This window comes from Oncorhynchus clarkii, chromosome 18 (assembly GCF_045791955.1).
Source record: "Oncorhynchus clarkii lewisi isolate Uvic-CL-2024 chromosome 18, UVic_Ocla_1.0, whole genome shotgun sequence".
NCBI lineage: Eukaryota > Metazoa > Chordata > Actinopteri > Salmoniformes > Salmonidae > Oncorhynchus > Oncorhynchus clarkii.
The window spans coordinates 16,929,436-16,948,538 of NC_092164.1; the positions used below are offsets into that span (position 1 = coordinate 16,929,436).

Consider the following 19,103-nt stretch of genomic DNA (forward strand, 5'->3'; position numbering starts at 1 on the left):
TGCCAGCTAAACTCGCCCCTCCCCTTCTACGCGTGCCCGTGGCTCTGAGCGCGCCCCCCACTGTTTCCCTCTTTTCGCGGGGTCCTGCAGTGCCTCCCCTCTCCTCGCCCCCGCGGCGCGCATCCGTTGCTGTAATCTCGTCTGTGTCCGCCAGGAGGCAGTAAGGTTGCAGTGAGAGGCTGCGCCACCAGAACAGCATTACAGCGAGGAAGGCTCCACCAGATGGCAGTTTAGGATTGTTCCTTTCTGCTCCAAGGCGCGGTTCCCGCTTCTCACGACATATTTACAATATTAAAATCTACACACTTTTATCAGATATCGATTATTTTATTTCGGAAGACTGTAATCGATTGGTCAATGGCCGGTAAAGGTGAGTTTGTTGGTATTTTGGTTGTGTTTTTGGCTTGTGCGAAAGGGGAGACGGGTCTCAGAATCAAGATGGTGGATTCAGAGAGCGAGAGAGGGATGGGGAGAGAGGAGGGGGATGGGTGCTGCTCCGCAAGCTAGCGGAGAGAGAACTGGATGTGTTCTCGCTCTTCCCTCTGTTCGGCTAGCTAGCTACATGGTCGAGGGCCATTAGCGGGAATGTCTCCATGTCAGAATACAGGGACGCACGAGAGACTTGACCGCTGTGTTTTGCCAGAATCACTTTTCACCACTCGCTCTTAGTTTTCCCGTTACTAAGACAATGTGTGTGACGTGTTTTTATTGCTCTTGATAGACGGACAGATTCAAAGCGTCAACACAGTGTTGTATGCAAACTCTCTTATTGCAACGTTATAGTGCCGCCTGCGCGACCTAGCCACACATTGCTATTGTTGTTAGCTAACCCTAATTCATTGCATATGTGTCGGGTTTCGGATGATGTATTTGGGAGCAATGTAACGTCAGTGTTAGTCAGGTTGCTGTCACCAGTGCTATTTGACATCCATCCATGCCAATCTATCACTCCATTCGTAGAGATTCTGCAGAAATTTCACCAGTAACCTTAGCAACATTGTTTCCTGTTTTCCCACCCATTGTTTTGACATGTTACTTATTGTACCGAAGTTCAACGTTGGGATTCTTGACAAATTGCAATATTTTGACTAGTAAATCATTTTTTGTAAAGTGCAGCTAGCTAGTTTGCTAACTCACTCCGCCCCTTTCTCTGCTAAACGAAATTTAGCGGGGAAGTGTGTGAGGGGGATGGGTTCCAAATCCAACCCTGGTTACAGTCCAACGCTGTTGGTCTCCATGCGTCCTACTCCAGACCTCTCTCCCAGGGATCCATTCTTCTGGCAGAAGTCAGTTATGGGTTAATGAGGATATCTGTTCACCTACCATTTCAAATCCACATACATCTTTCTTTATTAAGGAACTAGGAAATATGGAGTTGGTGAATATTTGGCCAAGTTAGCTAGCTGGCTACTTTAAGCCTAACTCTTTGAAGATTGTCTTACACCCAGCTTCACTGCTCTTTGTATGGTGTCTGATGTTTACGGTAAAAGGCTATACAGACAGCTTGTGTCCTAGTGATCATTCACTGATTGTAAACAAAGTGGTTATGCAACAAGCGGAGCCATGTGACTTTCCACCAGCAAACTGAACTAGCAGTCTACTGTTGGCTATGCATCCTGCAACGACCAACTAGCTACACTGACTGTAAACTGGTGCTAGAGATACAATACAACTTTATTGTCCCACATTGTAATGTTCCTCGTCTCCTTTTGCGTAGAACATACGACATAGACTGGCAATATTTAGTACACAGCCATAAAGCGCCACACACTGCAGGATATGATCTTCACTTGGCAGGGCTGTTGTTGACACAGTTCTTGGTTGAGTAGTGTGACTTGGTAAGATTTCCAGTGTGTGACTAACCTATTACATATGGCAAATCAACTTGAAATGGGAAACGTTTCAATGCAATGGGGTATACATACAGTACTTCTCTGAGCAGCCTAGTTATTGACTTTGTTGAGTCGGGGGCTGGGATACAAGTCTACAAACCTAACATTTTAGCAATAATTCTACAGCACAGATGCTGTGCAACAGTCTGAGGGTCTATCTCTTCAGAAAGCACCTTGCCTCCCTTATCTGTTGGACTTGTATTGCCATCACTTTCACCAGCACTGATTCGGCTCATGGTGTCGTTTTACGTACTCTAGTTGAATGCACAGATTGTGTCATATATTTTCAGCTAAAAAAAGGTTGATGTCAAGCCCTGGTTATGTGGATCAGACTGGTGCTAAATTACTCAAATGTAGTGTAATTTAGGGGGGGGGGAATCATGGTTTTTGAAGAACATGGAGTAGATATTCCCTGAAATAGCTTTCCTAATAGCTTAACAATCCAAAAACATCTGTTGAAAATAGTCTAGGTTTCTAGGCTAAGAATGTTTTCACTGAACGTGAACCAATCATGAAACCCTAGCAAGCTGCTGTTTACACAAGTTAACTGGAGACTCTAGTCATGGATTAAGAGGAAACATTACCGCTTCAAACAGCATTAAATAGTTTTTCATATTTTTTATTCCTTTACTACTGCAAATAATAGCTGCTAATTTGTATAAACTTGAGTTTGTTGTAGAATGTGTCCTTGTCTGCACCACCCATAGAAACCGGATGGTCTCCGGTAGTTTGACCGTTAGCGGTAGTGCCAGGTATAATCATAGCATTTGGCTAGGCCACATGTAGGACCTTGAGCAAAACATTGAATTTGTTTAGACCAGGGGAAGAGCTAGATGGGGAGCCCTCCATACCTATTCAAAGGCAGGGGAAACACTGGAGTGGCTGTTCTGTAAGGAACAGGAAGTTACCGTCGCTCTCTCATTGAAAACAATGATATCCGGTCATCCTGCCGTGGGCCCAGTCCAGTAATCCAGACCAGACTGTTCTGCAGCAGTAGGTCAGGCAGAGTCTACATTAAAACAGGGGTTGGCAACTAGATTCATCCACAGACCGGTTTTTGTCAGAGGATGGTCGAGGGACCTGGAACATAATTCTAATCATTTGAACCCTGCAAATTGACCACAACTATGCCCCAAAAGTGGTTGTATGTTAAAATAACAGTAATTTCATATCTTGATTACATTGAGACACAAGACATGTCTCTTTTTGTTATTTGTGGGAATACTTAAAAAAAATGTATTTCACCTTTATTTAACCAGGTAGGCCAGCTGAGAACAAGTTCTTATTAACAACTGCGACCTGGCCAAGATAAAGCAAAGCAGTGCGACACACAACAACACAGAGTTCAAATCTGGGAACAGATGTTCTAAATTAAACTCATTTTAACTGATTTATTTCCTTGTGATTTTAGTCTTTTTTTCACCCAAAGCTAAAATCCTAAATTATTATATACATATCTTTTAAATAAAAACTTTGGGGGTATGGGCCTGTGTAACGACTAGTGTATTTATAGTAAGTTGTTCATTTGTAATAGCTAGTTGAGTTGTGCAAATGAACCAGCTTTGATTTGTAACTGACTTAGTATTTTATGATCAGGCCAATTACACCATAAATTATACTGTAACATGTTGCCATTACACAGCTCCAGAGTGTCCTCCTTGACTTCAGCAGACTCAGTTTAGACATGGTTATTGAATCCAAGCTGAATCCAGATTTAGGTGTGTCTGTGAAGAAAGTATTATTTCAGTTTTAGGGAATGACCAATATCAAGCGTGTTCGCTGAAAGAATAGGCCCTACGACTCTTTAGAATGAGGACATCTTGAAGCTATCTAAAGCAAATTGTATGTATACAGGGAATCTGTCAGGACCACTCAGTGAAATAAAAACTTTGGCTTTAATTGGCACTAGACAAATCTGATGCTATTAGTTAGCTATCTGGTTGTGTTGCATAGTAAGCTGTGGTGTAGTTAGCTAGCTGGTTGTTGTGTAGTTGGCTGTGGTGCAGGCCTAGTTTAGGTAGCAGTTTGTGGTGTAATCAGCTAGCGGGTGTTTAGTGGGTTGGCTAGTGGATGTTTACCGGGTTGGCTAGCGGATGTTTACCGGGTTGGCTAGCTGACCTGTAGCATCAGATGGAGAGAGAGAATGTGGGGCTGAAAATGCTCTGAAGCCTTCCTGTCCAGCGCTGCGCTTGGTTGATTAACATCATTCCCTGAGACCTAGCAGACTGGTGTACTTGTTGGCCACTTGTTTCAACACCCAGTTGGCTATACTAGTGTAACATTAAATTATGTATCTAAAGGCATTGAAAGCACACAGTCAATTGTGTTTCAGCACGGTAGCATTGCATCTAAAGCTAACATGATACTGCTAATATTCCTCCAGCCGATGCTTGGCTGATTTAGTTTTTCTAGCACATTATTCTCCAACACTACTATTGCTGGTGACACATTTAATGTGGGCCTACCCTCAGGGGATCAATAAAGTACAGTTACACACACACACACACACACACACTAACATACATATTTTACATCATTGTCTGCCTATATCATGCTCCTGAGATTTTCTGGCGGAGAAAGCCGGCTCACACTCAGATTAAGGGTGTGTGTGTGTTGTTCACGTCATCTGCCCTCATAGTCTCGTGTGGGATTAAGGCTTTCCCTGTAGCACAGTAGATTAAACTACCCCTTCTAACCCCCAGATTACCAGATTACTCCATTACCATTGTATCAGCAGTGGTCTGGTAAACTACCCTCGTGGATGATGAACATTGCCTGTCAGGGACCTGAAGACTGTTAGGATGTTTAGGCTTTAGCTCAATGAGATAATGCAGTCTTCAGTTGAAGAGAAGTCGGGCCCTAGGTTCTATGTCTGGACAGTCACACTAGCATATTGACAACCTGGAAATGTCACTTTCCCCCAGTAGCATCTCAAGGTAAACCAAACCCCTTTGGCCAAACAAACATCTGACTTCATAGGCTGACTTCATGACCAGGCTGCAGAGAGCCCTGGATATGCAGTGCTCTTGAACCCAGTCTTTATCTCTCTCACACACACACACACAGATTCTGCTAGTCACAGTAATGGGTTCTCTGTAGTGAAATGATAACGTTCTGGAGCCTCTTATGTCATTAGGGTATAATAACCTCAGCTGGAGAAATATGTGTGTGTGTATAGCAACAGACAGTGAATGTGGGTCAAGGTGAGAGCGAGAGAGGCAGAAAGATGAGACAAACTAATGAGTCTCTTGCTCCCCCAGCCCTCCCCTCTCTCCTCCTCTGCTCCCGCTGATCTCCCTTTGTGCACTCGTTCTCTCCTCCATTTCACTCTCCCTCGCTCTCTCTCTGCGTCTCCATTTTGCGATAGCTGCAGTGAGCCAGGCGGCCATTGCAGAGAGAATCTTCTTTCCCGTTCTTTCTTTCTTGCCTAGCGGTATTTCTTGCTTGGTTGTTTTTTCTCTTGAGATTTAAAAAAATAAAACCTCTTTAGAAACCTTTATTTTTATGTAGAGCCTGCAGCCCAAAGCCTACTCTAGAGCTCTGTAAAACCACTGTGTTACTGTAGAGCCTGCAGCCCAAAGCCTACTCTAGAGCTCTGTAACACCACTGTAGAGGCTGCAGCCCAAAGCCTACACTAGAGCTCTGTAAAACCACTGTATTACTGTAGAGCCTGCAACCCAAAGCCTACTCTAGAGCTCTGTAAAACCACTGTATTACTGTAGAGCCTGCAGCCCAAAGCCTACTCTAGAGCTCTGTAAAACCACTATTACTGTAGAGCCTGCAGCCCAAAGCCTACTATAGAGCTCTGTAAAACCACTATTACTGTAGAGCCTGCAGCCCAAAGCCTACTCTAGAGCTCTGTAAAACCACTGTATTACTGTAGAGACTCTCTGTAATATAGAGTCCATGATGCTGCATTATTAAGTGAACCCCTACTACAGATGCCTTAGAGCAGGCCAGAGGAGCTCCACTCATTTGTCAAGGGGGCATGAGTTTATTGGCATGATTCAAGGGACCAGAGAATGAAAATTAGGAAGGTATTTTTTTCATGGCCAATGGGCTGGACACAGTGAGGACACATGTTATTCCCTTATATTACATTTGACATTTTCATCATTTAGCAGACGCTCCTATCCAGAACGACTCATTCACTACAATATCTACTACGCTGTTGCTTAAAGACTCATTCCATTTGGGATTGGCAGAGAGAAAGAGATGGGTAGGAGAGGGAGAAGATGGGCGAATGGTGAGTGAGTGAAAGAGAGAGGTTGTGCGTGAGACACTTCATCCCATCATGTCATTACCCTTCAGAACAGGGTTCTCCAATAGGTGGCCCGCCTGTGATTTTATTTTAAATATATATATACACACACACACACAGCACCAGTCGAGTTTGGACACACCTACTCATTCCAGGGTTTTCCTTTATTTGGACTATTGTCTACATTTGTGAATAATAGTAAAGACCTCAAAACTATGAAATAACACATATGGAATCATGTAGTAACCAAAAAAGTGTTAAACAAATTGAGATTTTTGAAATAACCACACTTTACCTTGACAGCTTTGCACGCTCTTGGCATTCTCTCAGCCAGCTTCACCTGGAATGCTTTTCCAACAGTCTTGAAAGAGATCCCACACGCTGAGCACTTGTTGACTGCTTTTCCTTCTCTGCTGTCCAACTCATCCCAAACCATCTCAATTGAGGTCGGGTGATTGTGGAGGCCAGGCATCTGATGCAGCACTCATTACTCTCCTTCTTGGTCAAATAGCTGAAGGCATTGTGTGTGTGATATTTATATTATATATACACTTAGGTTGTAGTCATTAAAACTTGTTTTTCAACCACTCCACAAATGTCTTGTTAACAAACTATTGCTTTGGCAAGTCGGTTAGGACATCTACTTTGTAATTTTTCCAACAATTGTTTAAATAAAGATTTTCACTTAAGTCACTGTATCACATTTCCAGTGGGTCAGAAGTTAACATACACTATTTTGACTGTGCCTTTAAACAGCTTGGAAAATTCCAGAAAATTATGTCATGGTTATGTTAGAAGCTTCTGATAAGCTAATTGACTAATAAGCTAATCATTTGAGTCAATTGGAGGTGTGGATGTATTTCAAGGCCTACCCTCAAACTCAGTGCCTCTTTGCTTAACATCATGGGAAAATGAAAAGAAATCAGCCAAGACCTCAGAAAAACAATTGTAGACCTCCACAAGTCTGGGTCATCCTTGGGAGCAATTTCCAAATGCCTGAAGGTACCACGTTCATCTGACAAACAATAGTATGCAAGTATAAACACTATGGGACCATGCAGCGTCATACCGCTCAGGAAGGAGATGCGTTCTGTCTCCTAGAGATGAACGTACTTTGGTGTGAAAAGTGCAATTCAATCCCAGAACAACAGCAAAGGACCTAGTGAAGATGCTGGTGGAAACGGGTACAAAAGTATCTATATCCACAGTAAAACGAGTCTATATCGACATAACCTGAAAGGCCGCTCAGCAAGGATGAAGCCACTGCTCCAAAAGCATCATAAAAAAGCCAGACTACGGTTTGCAACTGCACATGGGGACAAAGATCGTACTTTTTGGAGAAATGTCCTCTGGTCTGATTAAACAAAAATAGGACTGTTTGGCCATAATGACCATCGTTATGTTTGGAGGAAAAAGGGGGAGGCTTGCAAGTTGAAGAACACCATCCCAACTGTGAAGCACGGGGGTGGCAGCATCATGTTGTGGGGGTGCTTTGCTGCAGGAGGGACTGGTGCACTTCACAAAATAGATGGCATCATGAGCAGGAAAATTATGTGAATATATTAAAGCAACATCTCAAGACATCCGTCAGGAAGTGAAAGCTTGGTCGCAAATGGGTCTTCCAAATGGACAATGACCCCAAGCATACTTCCAAAGTTGTAGCAAAATGGCTGAAGGACAACAAAATCAAGATATTAGAGTGGCCATCAAAGTCCTGACCTTAATCCCATCGAAAATTTGTGGGGAGAACTGAAAAAGTGTGTCGGAGCAGGGAGGCCTACAAACCTGACTCAGTTACACCAGCTCTGTCAGGAAGAATGGGCCAAAATTCACCCAACTTATTGTGGAAGGCTACCCAAAACATTTGACCCAAGTTAAACAATTTAAAGGCAATGCTACCAAATACTAATTGAGTGCATGTAAACTTCTGACCCACTGAGAAAGTGATGACATTTCACATTCTTAAAATGAAGTGGTGATCCTAACTGATCTAAAAGTTTGAATTTTTACTAGGATTAAATGCCAGGAATTGTGAAACTGAGTTTAAATGTATTTGGCTAAGGTGTATGTAAAGTTCGGACTTCAACTGTACATTTACATATATACGTAAACTCAGCAAGAAAAGAAACGTCCCCTTTTTCAGGACCCTGTCTTTCAAAGAGAATTAGTTAAAATCCAAATAACTTCAATGATCATCATTGTAAAGGGTTTAAACACTGTTTCAAATGTTTGTTCAATGAACCATAAACAATTAATGAACATGCACCTGTGGAACGGTCGTTAAGACACTAACAGCTTACACACGGTAGGCAATTAAGGTCAGTTATGAAAACTTAGGACACCAAAGAGGCCTTTCTACTGACTCTCAAAAACACCATAATAAAGATGCCCAGGGTCCATGCTCATCTGTGTGAATGTGCCTTAGGCATGCTGCAAGGAGGCATGAGGACTGCAGATGTGGCCAGGGCAATACATTGCAATGTCCGTACTGTGAGACACCTAAGACAGCGCTACAGAGAGATAGGAAAGGACAGCTGATCGTCCTCGCAGTGGCAGACCATGTGTAACAATACCTGCACAGGATCAGTACATTCGAACATCACACCTGCGGGACAGGTACAGGATGGCAACAACAACTGCCCGAGTTACACCAGGAATGTACATTTCCCCCCATCAGTGCTCAGACTGTCCGTAATAGGCTGAGAGAGGCTGGACTGAGGGCTTGAAGGCCTGTTGTAAGGCAGGTCCTCACCAGACATCACCGGCAACAACATCGCCTATGGGCACAAACCCACTGTCGCCTGACCAGACAGGACTGGCAAAAAGTGCTCTTCACTGACGAGTCACAGTTTTGTCTCACCAGGGGTGATGGTCGGATTCGCGTTTATCGTCGAAGGAATGAGCATTACACCGAGGCCTGTACCTCGGAGCGGGATCGATTTGGAGGTGGAGGGTTCGTCATGGTCTGGGGCGGTGTGTGTCAGCATCATCAGACTGAGCTTGTTGCCATTGCAGGCAATCTCAACGCTGTGCATTACAGGGAAGACATCCTCCTCCCACATGTGGTACCCTCCTTGCAGGCTCATCCTGACATGACCCTCCAGCATGACAATGCCACCAGCCATACTGCTCGTTCTGTGCGTGATATCCTGCAAGACAGGAATGTCAGTGTTCTGCCATGGCCAGCGAAGAGCCTGGATCTCAATCTTGAGATCTCAAACCTGTTGGATCGGAGGGTGAGGGCTTGGACCATTTCCCCCCAGAAATGTCTGGGAACTTGCAGGTGCCTTGGTGGAAGAGTGGGGTAACATCTCACAGCAAGAACGGGAAATTCTGGTGCAGTCCATGAGGAGGAGATGCACTGCAGTACTTAATGCAGCTGGTGGCCACACTAGATACTCACTGTTACTTTTGATTTTGACTCCCCCTTTGTTCAGGGACACATTATTCAATTTCTGTTAGTCACATGTCTGTGGAACTTGTTCAGTTTATGTCTCTGTTGAATCTTGTTATGTTCATACAAATATTTACTCATGTTAAGTTTGCTGAAAATAAATGCAGTTGACAGTGAGAGGACATTTTTTTTTTTTGCTGAGTTTACATGCATGCATACATATAGTGCCTTCAGACTTTTTTCACATTTTGTTACAACCTGAATTTAAAATGGATGCAATCTAATGTGTTCTCCTAATGTTATTTTTATGTTAGAAATCATAATGGTCAATGTATTCAATTTCATCCTGGTTTCTGTCATCCAGTGTGTGTGTGTGTGTGTGTGTGTGTGTGTGTGTGTGTGTGTGTGTGTGTGAGAGAGATTGCTGACCTCAAATGGACACTTACTCTGCATTACTCTGTGTGGCATTGAAATGTTCCTTTTTTTGTCACTGGTCTACATACAGTACCCCATAATTTCAAAGGGGAATTATGTTTTTCGAAATGTTGACTAATTCTTTTAAAATGAAAAGCTGAAACATCAGTAGGGATTCAACCCCTTTGTTATGCCAAGCCTAAATAAATTCAGGAGTGAACGTTTCTTAAAACCCTTTGAGCATGGTGAAGTTATTAATTACACTTTGGATGGTGTATCAATACACAACAAAGATGCATGCGTCCTTACTAACTCAGTTGCCGGAGAGGAAGGAAACCGCTCAGGGATGTCACCATGAGGTCAATGATAACTTTAAAACAGTTACAGCGTTTAATGGCTGTGATAGGAGAAACTGAGGCTGGGTCAACAACATTATAGTTACTCCGCAATGCTAACCTAAATGATAGAATACAAATATTACAAAACATGCATCCTGTTTGCAACAAGGAACTAAAGTAATGCCGTAAAAGATGTGGCAAAGCAATTCACTTTTTGTACTGAATACAAAGCGTTGTGTTTGGGGAAAATCCATCACTGAGTACCACTCCATATTTACAAACATAGTGGTGGCTGCATCATGTTATGGGTATGTAACCGTTAAGGACTGGGGAGTTTTTCAGCACAGTCAAAATCCTAGAGGAAAACCTGGTTCAGTCTGCTTTCCACCAGTCACTGAGATATGAATTCATCTTTCAGCAGGACAATAACCTAACACACAAGGCCAAATCTACACGGGCGCCAAGAAGACAGTAATGTTCCTGAGTGGCCGAGTTTTGGTTTGACTTAAATCTACTTGAAAATATATGTCAAACTGAAAATGGTTGTCTAGCGATGATCAACAACCAATTTGACAGTGCTTGAAGAATTCTGAAACGAATAATGGGGAAATGTTCGACAATAATCTCTTACCCCGAAAGACTCAGAGCTGTAATCGTTGCTTCTACAAGGTATTGACTCGGGTGTGAATACTTATGGAAATGAGATATTTCTGTATTTCATTTTCAATACATTTGCAAAAAAATTCTAAAAACATGTTTTCACTTTGCCATGATAGGGTTGTCATTATTGACTGTAGATGGGTAAGAAAAGAGTGGATCCATTTAGAATTCAGGCCGTAACACAACAGCATGTGGAATAAGTCAAGGGGCCTGACTACTTTCTGAAGGCTCTGTATCTCTTTGGAATTCTTGCAGTCAAATTATTTATAACTATGTTCCGACCATCCGCTCAAGGAAAACTCGGCCCACGGCTGAATGTAATTGGGGACCCCTGCCTTAAGGTGTCTGTCTGCTTCTCCTTCCTTGTACGACTGGGGTCATGACTGGGTTAGGAGAGTTCCATCTCTCTCATTGACCTGCATGGGGATAAAACTGGTCCCCTTATTTTCCTATCTCCTTGTTAATTTATTCTCACTCTTCTCAGACTCTCTTGATCTATATCATTTGATCATTCCCCTCTCTTGTCTATCTCTCTCTCTGGCATTCCCCTCTCTCGTCTCTCTCTCTCTCTCTCTCTGGCATTCCCCTCTCGGGTGAAAACTCTTGTTATTATACCTCTTAAGGATGCTATGGTCTCTCTTCCACGCCAGGCTTGTTGGCTCTCATACAGAACCTCCGAGATAAGAACCCCTCAGTGTTCAACTGACAGGGCAGTATTGAAATGAGACAGAAGTAAATAACTGGAGCAGTCCGTATCATCCCAGTCCTAGCTGGAGCAGTCTGTATTATCCCAGTCCTAGCTGGAGCAGTCCGTATTAGCCCAGTCCTAGCTGGAGCAGTCCGTATCGTCCCAGTCCTAGCTAGAGCTGGTGTTTGAGGATCAGGACTGACTCCTCTGATCTCTCTGCCCTCATTTCTCTGGTGTCTACGACTGTTTCAGATCAGAGGATAATAGCATGCCCAAAAGTCCTCATCCAAATGACAAGGTTTTATGTTTCAGAAAATGGTGTGACATTTCAGAGACTATAATCGTGTCCTTGTTTTACTAGTTGGCCTAGTTGTCTTGGTCCAGATTGAATGGCCCAGTAATTGCAGGCAGCAGTCTCATAGAGCTGTCTTTTATATGCTATTTCCCTCTCTTTCACCTCTGTCTAGTTGCTGCTGGAAACACCTGTGTTTTTTTGTTGTTTTGGATTTGGACAGGATCACTTTCTTATGAGTGATGCTCTTTAGAGTGCAGAAGCATTTTGTGTGTGATCTCTAAGAATCTTGTTAAAATGCATTATTGATGTAGGCAACACCTTTTCTCTCACTCTATCACATTTGCATTTATTTAACCTTTATTTAACTAGGCAAGTCAGTTAAGAACACATTCTCATTTTCAATGGCGGTGGGTTAACTGCCTTGTCCAATGGCAGAACCTTGTCAGCTCGGGGATTCGATCTAGCAACCTTTCGGTTACTGGCCCAACGCTCTAACCACTAGGTTACCTGCCGCCCACATGGAGCTGTCTGAGTGAAGGGTCATTCTCTGCCAAATGATAGGATATTTTACAGTTGACTGCTGTCCCCCTCCCAAGAGATGTGTTGTCCTCATCTTCAGTGCTGTTAGTTCCCACAGCTTTGTTGGTCAGAGGCAGCCTAGTGACCGTACTCTCTATCCTTGTTCCCATCATGACAGCATTCTTATGGCCGACTTTATTGAGGTGAAGTAGGATTGTATAATGTGGGTAGGTGATAATGTGGGTGATGTGTTATTCTCTGACAGGTCGTTATAGTTGAAAACAGTGGAGATCCTCAACAGCAGTGAAAGGGACGTCTAACGAATCCCCAGAGATCACAATGGATATCTTCATCTCTTTTGTGCCTTCTTACCCCCTGTCCCTCTCCCCCCTCCTCTTTCCCCAATCTCCCCCCTCCATCACTCTCTCTCCTCCCCACCCAGTCCCTTCTCACTGATCAGCCAATCAGGGGAGGGGAGGGGGCTTATGACCCACAAGGGTTGCCATGGCAATGCCTGCCTGCCTCCATGAGTACATGTCATGCATGTTAAGTGGCTTACACACACACACACACACACACACACACAGTTATATGTGTGTTCAGTCAGACCACAGATGATAAAATATGAGTGCTGGATAACTGTCTGTAACGTGTTATACAAGCCATCGCTGCCTGCCTCCGTGTGTGTGTGATCCCTCACATTGATTCTAAGCAGGATCAGCCTATTGTAGCAGAGGAAGCTCTGGTTATTCTGTGTGGTATGACACACACACACATTCCTGATCCCACAGCACCACCTGGAATGTCAGGGTGAGTGCTTCAGAGCCTCCAAGCAGTGAAATCACACAATTCCACTCTCTCTGTCTCTCCTTGTGGTGCTGCTCTGCTCCGTGAGAAAGGGACACAGACACACACACCTCTCACCCGGGCAGCTCCCAAAGCGGTCAGAGCCCAGTAACTGGAATACAGATACCACAGGTGTGTGTTGGCTGCTCTCTTTTTAACAGTGAACAGACACTCCCTCCAGGCGTCTTTGTGAGAGAGAGAGATGGATGTTAATTAAGGAGTATTAGTAACAGTAGTCTTCAGTCAAATAGCCAATAACAACTCTGGCAGACACCCATCTCTGGCCTTCTGCCAAGGTGACGCACAGCTTTCAAATACTATCTGAACCCAGTCACACAGATTTCCCCTGTTGCTTTTGCCTTCTATTGTCCAGAGAGAATATAGAATTGGGGAGGGAAGGAAGGGAGGAGAGGCAGAGATGGAGAGCACACATTTCAGCCAGCAGTGGGGACCGTAATGATCCCTGGAGGGATGCTACTAGAAGTGTGGTGGTGGTAGGGGGGCTGTACTGCATAATGACAGTAGCTGATGGTTAGCGTTCAGGATTTACCTCTGTGTTTTTACAGCTCTTCACATCCTACCACCTTTTATTAGTTAACCTCAATGTGTACCATTACATGGTACCCAATATTGGGTAAAAAAAATATACTGACATTTTCTACTTACAAGTCCAATCAACAATTTACTTTAATCAATGAATAAATCAGTAAATGATCATATGTATATTATATACCGGTACAAACTAGCTATGTTTTGTATATATAATAATCAAAATAAACAAAAGTTGATAGACCTAGCTATAACTGAGATAAAGCTGAGAATCCACCATCTCTTCCCTCTCATCACTTCTCTCTGTGTGCCCTGCTGTGTGTGACAGACAGACAGAGGGGTGTGTGTGCATGTGTTGGTAACAGACTCACTCGGCTGGTGTGCTCAAAAGCTCTCTCCAGTTTCTCTGTGTGTGAGAACATTTAAATACAGTCTCTCCTAGCCTGCCCCCTACTGTTGTTTAAGCCCAGTCTCAGCCACACACACACACTCACCCTCCATAACACTCCCTAGATACACTCAACAAAGAGACAAAACACCACATAAACTCGTGTTTAACTTATTGAGAGGTTAGATGATTTTTCTAATGATTAAAACCTTGTTAAAGACGTATAAAGTGTGTTTATTTAAATGTAGGTGAGAGGACTTTGTGGATCATACTGCCATTGGTGGCCGAAGCATGGTACTGCACCCACTTGTTGATATTTACTACACTCGGCCTAATATTTAGTAATGACTGTTATTTCTATAAATAGGGCCAGGAGTTTATTCCTAGCCAGGCAAGCAAATTGATAGGACAAATGTTACATGTAACGTATAGCCTATAGAAGGAGCCCTAGTGTTTTCCTGACCTTGCAACCGTGAAAAACTCTGGGGTTTAACCAGCAACAAAGGATTTTCCCTTTTTCATAAAGGATCAGATTTGACAACAAAACATTCTGGGTTTGTTATGGGATTTGTTGTGAAGTTTTTTTCACAGAAACTTTACTTTAAGTTTAAATCACGTTGTTTGAAATGATTAGAATTTATAATGTTGTGGTTGAAATGATTACATGTAATGTAATTGGTAAGAATGTTGTTGACATGATTAGACCTCTTTCTGTTTGAAACGTGCACGCTCTCGACACGCCCCCTCTAGACTTTACTGTTGCACTTCCTAAAGTGGCCAGTTGGTGTCTCCCTTTCCACTCTTTCTCCTCCACTCTGCCTGCTTTATCTCTCTCCTCCCTACCTTCTATCTCTCCTCTGACACCCACTCTTTCTCCTTTCTCTCCTTTTTTCGTTCTCTTTTTCAAGTTGCGTAAATGTTGAGAATATTCCAAACTAAATCATCAGACATTTGTGACAAATGGCTAAACTGTGTCTCTCTCTTTCTAGGGGCTGGTGTGTTGTGAGGTGCTGTGTCCTGTCCCCAGTGTTGAGTGAATTTGGTCACCACTCTGTAACCCCCCCCCCCCCCCCCACACACACACACACACACACACACACACACACACACACACACACACGGGTTGACCCCGTACCGAGCCACACCCCTCCCTCCAGCGGACCACACACACCCACCCACTCTTTCCTGAGGACACACACCCCTCCCTCCAGCGGACCCCACACACCCACTCTTTCCTGAGGACACACACCCCTCCCTCCAGCGGACCCCACACACCCACCCTTTCCTGAGGACACACACCCCTCCCTCCAGCGGACCACACACACCCACTCTTTCCTGAGGACACACACCCCTCCCCTGCAGCAGTCAGGATGATCACCTCTGAGCTGCCTGTCCTACAGTGAGTCTTTCCCTGTTGCATCGTCAACCAAAGCCTCATTAAGAGATCACAACACACCCCTGATGCGGTAATTAATCAAACGTAGGTGTGTGTGTGTAATGTATGTTGTGACTGCTGAGTGTGGGTAGAATTATGTAGGTGTATCCCTCTCAGTATAAGTGGGTGTGTGTTGCAGGGACTCGTCCAATGAGAGCGGAGCGGCAGACACAGTGAGTCTGAGTGTGAGTGTGAGTGAGCTGGAGGACCCGACAGACACTAAAGGCAAGAAGAAGAGAGGGAGGCCTGGCAGACCACCAGTAAGAACACCTTTCTACGAGGTTCCTTCTCTCTGCATTGTCTCTTCCTGTATATCTGAACCCTTTGCCCCTCCCTTTTTAAGGCAGCCAATAAGAAGCCTCGGAAGTCCCCAGCGGAGAAGGCTACAGGCGGGGCTAAAGGGAGGAAGGCCAATGGGGTCCCTCAGACCAACGGCGAGGGAGGAGACCCCGTCACTCTGTTTGAGGTGGTCAGAATGGGAAAGAGTGCCATGCAGTCTGTGGTTGATGACTGGATCGAGTCGTACAAGCAGGACAGAGACATCGCCTTACTGGACCTCATCAACTTCTTTATCCAGTGTTCTGGCTGCAAAGGTATTACTGTTAACTGCTACCGACACACCAGACAACATTCTGATTTATATAGGCCTCATTTCCAGGTTGGTTGTATTGAGGTTGTTAAAGGTTGTATTGTGGTTGTGCGTAACCCTCTTCAGGCACCGTGCGCATTGAGATGTTCCGGAACATGCAGAACGCTGAGATCATCAGGAAGATGACAGAGGAGTTTGACGAGGTAATGCATCAAAGCTGTCATTGGTCGGATGAGGGGAGGGAGGGAGGATATAGACGGATGTGTGTATTGATGTACGTCAAGGACAACTGTGTGACTACTGCTGATTATAAAAAGGGCTTTATAAATAAATCTTAATTGATTGACGACCCTCTCACCATGTCCTCACCCCAGTAATAGATCAACATGTTTATATGTGGTCTGCAGGACAGTGGGGACTACCCTCTCACCATGCCCTCACCCCAGTAATAGATCAACATATTGATCATGTTTATCTGTGGTCTGCAGGACAGTGGGGACTACCCTCTCACCATGTCCTCACCCCAGTAATAGATCAACATGTTTATATGTGGTCTGCAGGACAGTGGGGACTACCCTCTCACCATGTCCTCACCCCAGTAATAGCTCAACATGTTTATATGTGGTCTGCAGGACAGTGGGGACTACCCTCTCACCATGCCCTCACCCCAGTAATAGATCAACATGTTTATCTGTGGTCTGCAGGACAGTGGGGACTACCCTCTCACCATGTCCTCACCCCAGTAATAGATCAACATATTGATCATGTTTATCTGTGGTCTGCAGGACAGTGGGGACTACCCTCTCACCATGCCCTCACCCCAGTAATAGATCAACATGTTTATCTGTGGTCTGCAGGACAGTGGGGACTACCCTATCACCATGCCCTCACCCCAGTAATAGATCAACATGTTTATCTGTGGTCTGCAGGACAGTGGGGACTGACTACCCTCTCACCATGTCCTCACCCCAGTAATAGATCAACATATCGATCATGTTTATCTGTGGTCTGCAGGACAGTGGGGACTACCCTCTCACCATGCCCTCACCCCAGTAAGAGATCAACATATTGATCATGTTTATCTGTGGTCTGCAGGACAGTGGGGACTACCCTCTCACCATGTCCTCACCCCAGTAATAGATCAACATGTTTATCTGTGGTCTGCAGGACAGTGGGGACTACCATCTCACCATGTCCTCACCCCAGTAATAGATCAACATGTTTATCTGTGGTCTGCAGGACAGTGGGGACTACCCTCTCACCATGTCCTCACCCCAGTAATAGATCAACATATTGATCATGTTTATCTGCGGTCTGCAGGACAGTGGGGACTACCCTCTCACCATGCCCTCACCCCAGTAATAGATCAACATATTGATCCTGTTTATCTGTGGTCTGCAGGACAGTGGGGACTACCCTATCACCATGCCCTCACCCCAGTAAGAGATCAACATATTGATCATGTTTATCTGTGGTCTGCAGGACAGTGGGGACTACCCTCTCACCATGTCCTCACCCCAGTAATAGATCCACATGTTTATCTGTGGTCTGCAGGACAGTGGGGACTACCCTCTCACCATGTCCTCACCCCAGTAATATATCAACATGTTTATATGTGGTCTGCAGGACAGTGGGGACTACCCTCTCACCATGTCCTCACCCCAGTAATAGATCAACATGTTTATCTGTGGTCTGCAGGACAGTGGGGACTAACCTCTCACCATGTCCTCACCCCAGTAATAGATCAACATGTTTATCTGTGGTCTGCAGGACAGTGGGGACTATCCTCTCACCATGCCCGGGCCGCTGTGGAAGAAGTTCCGCTACAACTTCTGTGAGTTCATCTGCGTATTGATACGTCAGTGCCAGTACAGCATCATCTACGATGAGTACCTCATGGACACGGTCATATCCCTCCTCACGGGACTATCTGACTCACAGGTCAGAGCTTTCAGACACACCAGCACACTGGCAGGTAAGAGATTCCCTTTCCCTCTGTCTCCGTCTCTCTTTTCTCTCAATCTCTGAAAGAACTGGAGACCAGTGTCGTTGCTCGGTGTAGATTACTAGATCTATCTATACGTCTCTGTAATATATATTTGTGGTCCTTGAAGATCAGTTGTATTGTGGCCCTGTCTGTCCTCTCCCTCCAGCGATGAAGTTGATGACAGCGTTGGTGAACGTGGCGTTGAACCTCAGTATCCACCAGGACAACACCCAGAGACAGTATGAGGCTGAGAGGAACAAGATGGCCGGAAAACGAGCCAATGAGAAGCTAGAGCTGCTGCTGCAGAAGAGGAAGGAGGTACGTGATTGGTCTGCTGGTGGTTGGAGGAGAGGCTAGGATCCAACATCTGTCATACCTCTGAAACAGACCTTCACACACTCTGACCTCCTGACTGTCGTTCCCCCACAGCTCCAGGAGAACCAGGATGAGATTGAGAACATGATGAACTCTATCTTCAAAGGCATCTTTGTCCACCGCTACAGGTACACACACACACACACACACACACACACACACACACACACACACACAGTAATGAAAGTAGTGATGATGACGGTGTTGGGGTGTGTTTCAGGGATGCTATAGCTGAGATCAGAGCTATCTGTATTGAGGAGATTGGAGTTTGGATGAAGATGTACTCTGACGCCTTCCTCAACGACAGCTACCTGAAATATGTAGGATGGACCTTACACGACCGGGTAGGCATACACGCACACACACACGCACACACGCACACGCACACACACACACAGACACTTACTCTCTCTCTCTGTGTCTCTCTCTGTGTCTCTCTCTCTCTGTGTCTCTCTCTCTCTGTGTCTCTCTCT

At 44.7% G+C, this 19,103-nt stretch overlaps 1 protein-coding gene across 1 annotated transcript in view; it reads left to right on the plus strand.

Annotated features, from left to right (window-relative positions):
* Window positions 1-197: 197 nt before the first annotated feature.
* LOC139373096 (cohesin subunit SA-1-like) overlaps window positions 198-19,103 on the plus strand; it is a 40,226-nt gene continuing 21,320 nt past the window's right edge. The window contains exons 1-9 of the mRNA XM_071113194.1: window positions 198-370; window positions 15,234-15,643; window positions 15,819-15,939; window positions 16,023-16,272; window positions 16,395-16,471; window positions 18,039-18,243; window positions 18,422-18,573; window positions 18,685-18,758; window positions 18,851-18,974. Coding sequence (XP_070969295.1) covers window positions 15,615-15,643; window positions 15,819-15,939; window positions 16,023-16,272; window positions 16,395-16,471; window positions 18,039-18,243; window positions 18,422-18,573; window positions 18,685-18,758; window positions 18,851-18,974 — 1,032 coding nt within the window. The 5' untranslated portion in view covers window positions 198-370; window positions 15,234-15,614. The remainder of the gene's footprint in view (window positions 371-15,233; window positions 15,644-15,818; window positions 15,940-16,022; window positions 16,273-16,394; window positions 16,472-18,038; window positions 18,244-18,421; window positions 18,574-18,684; window positions 18,759-18,850; window positions 18,975-19,103) is intronic.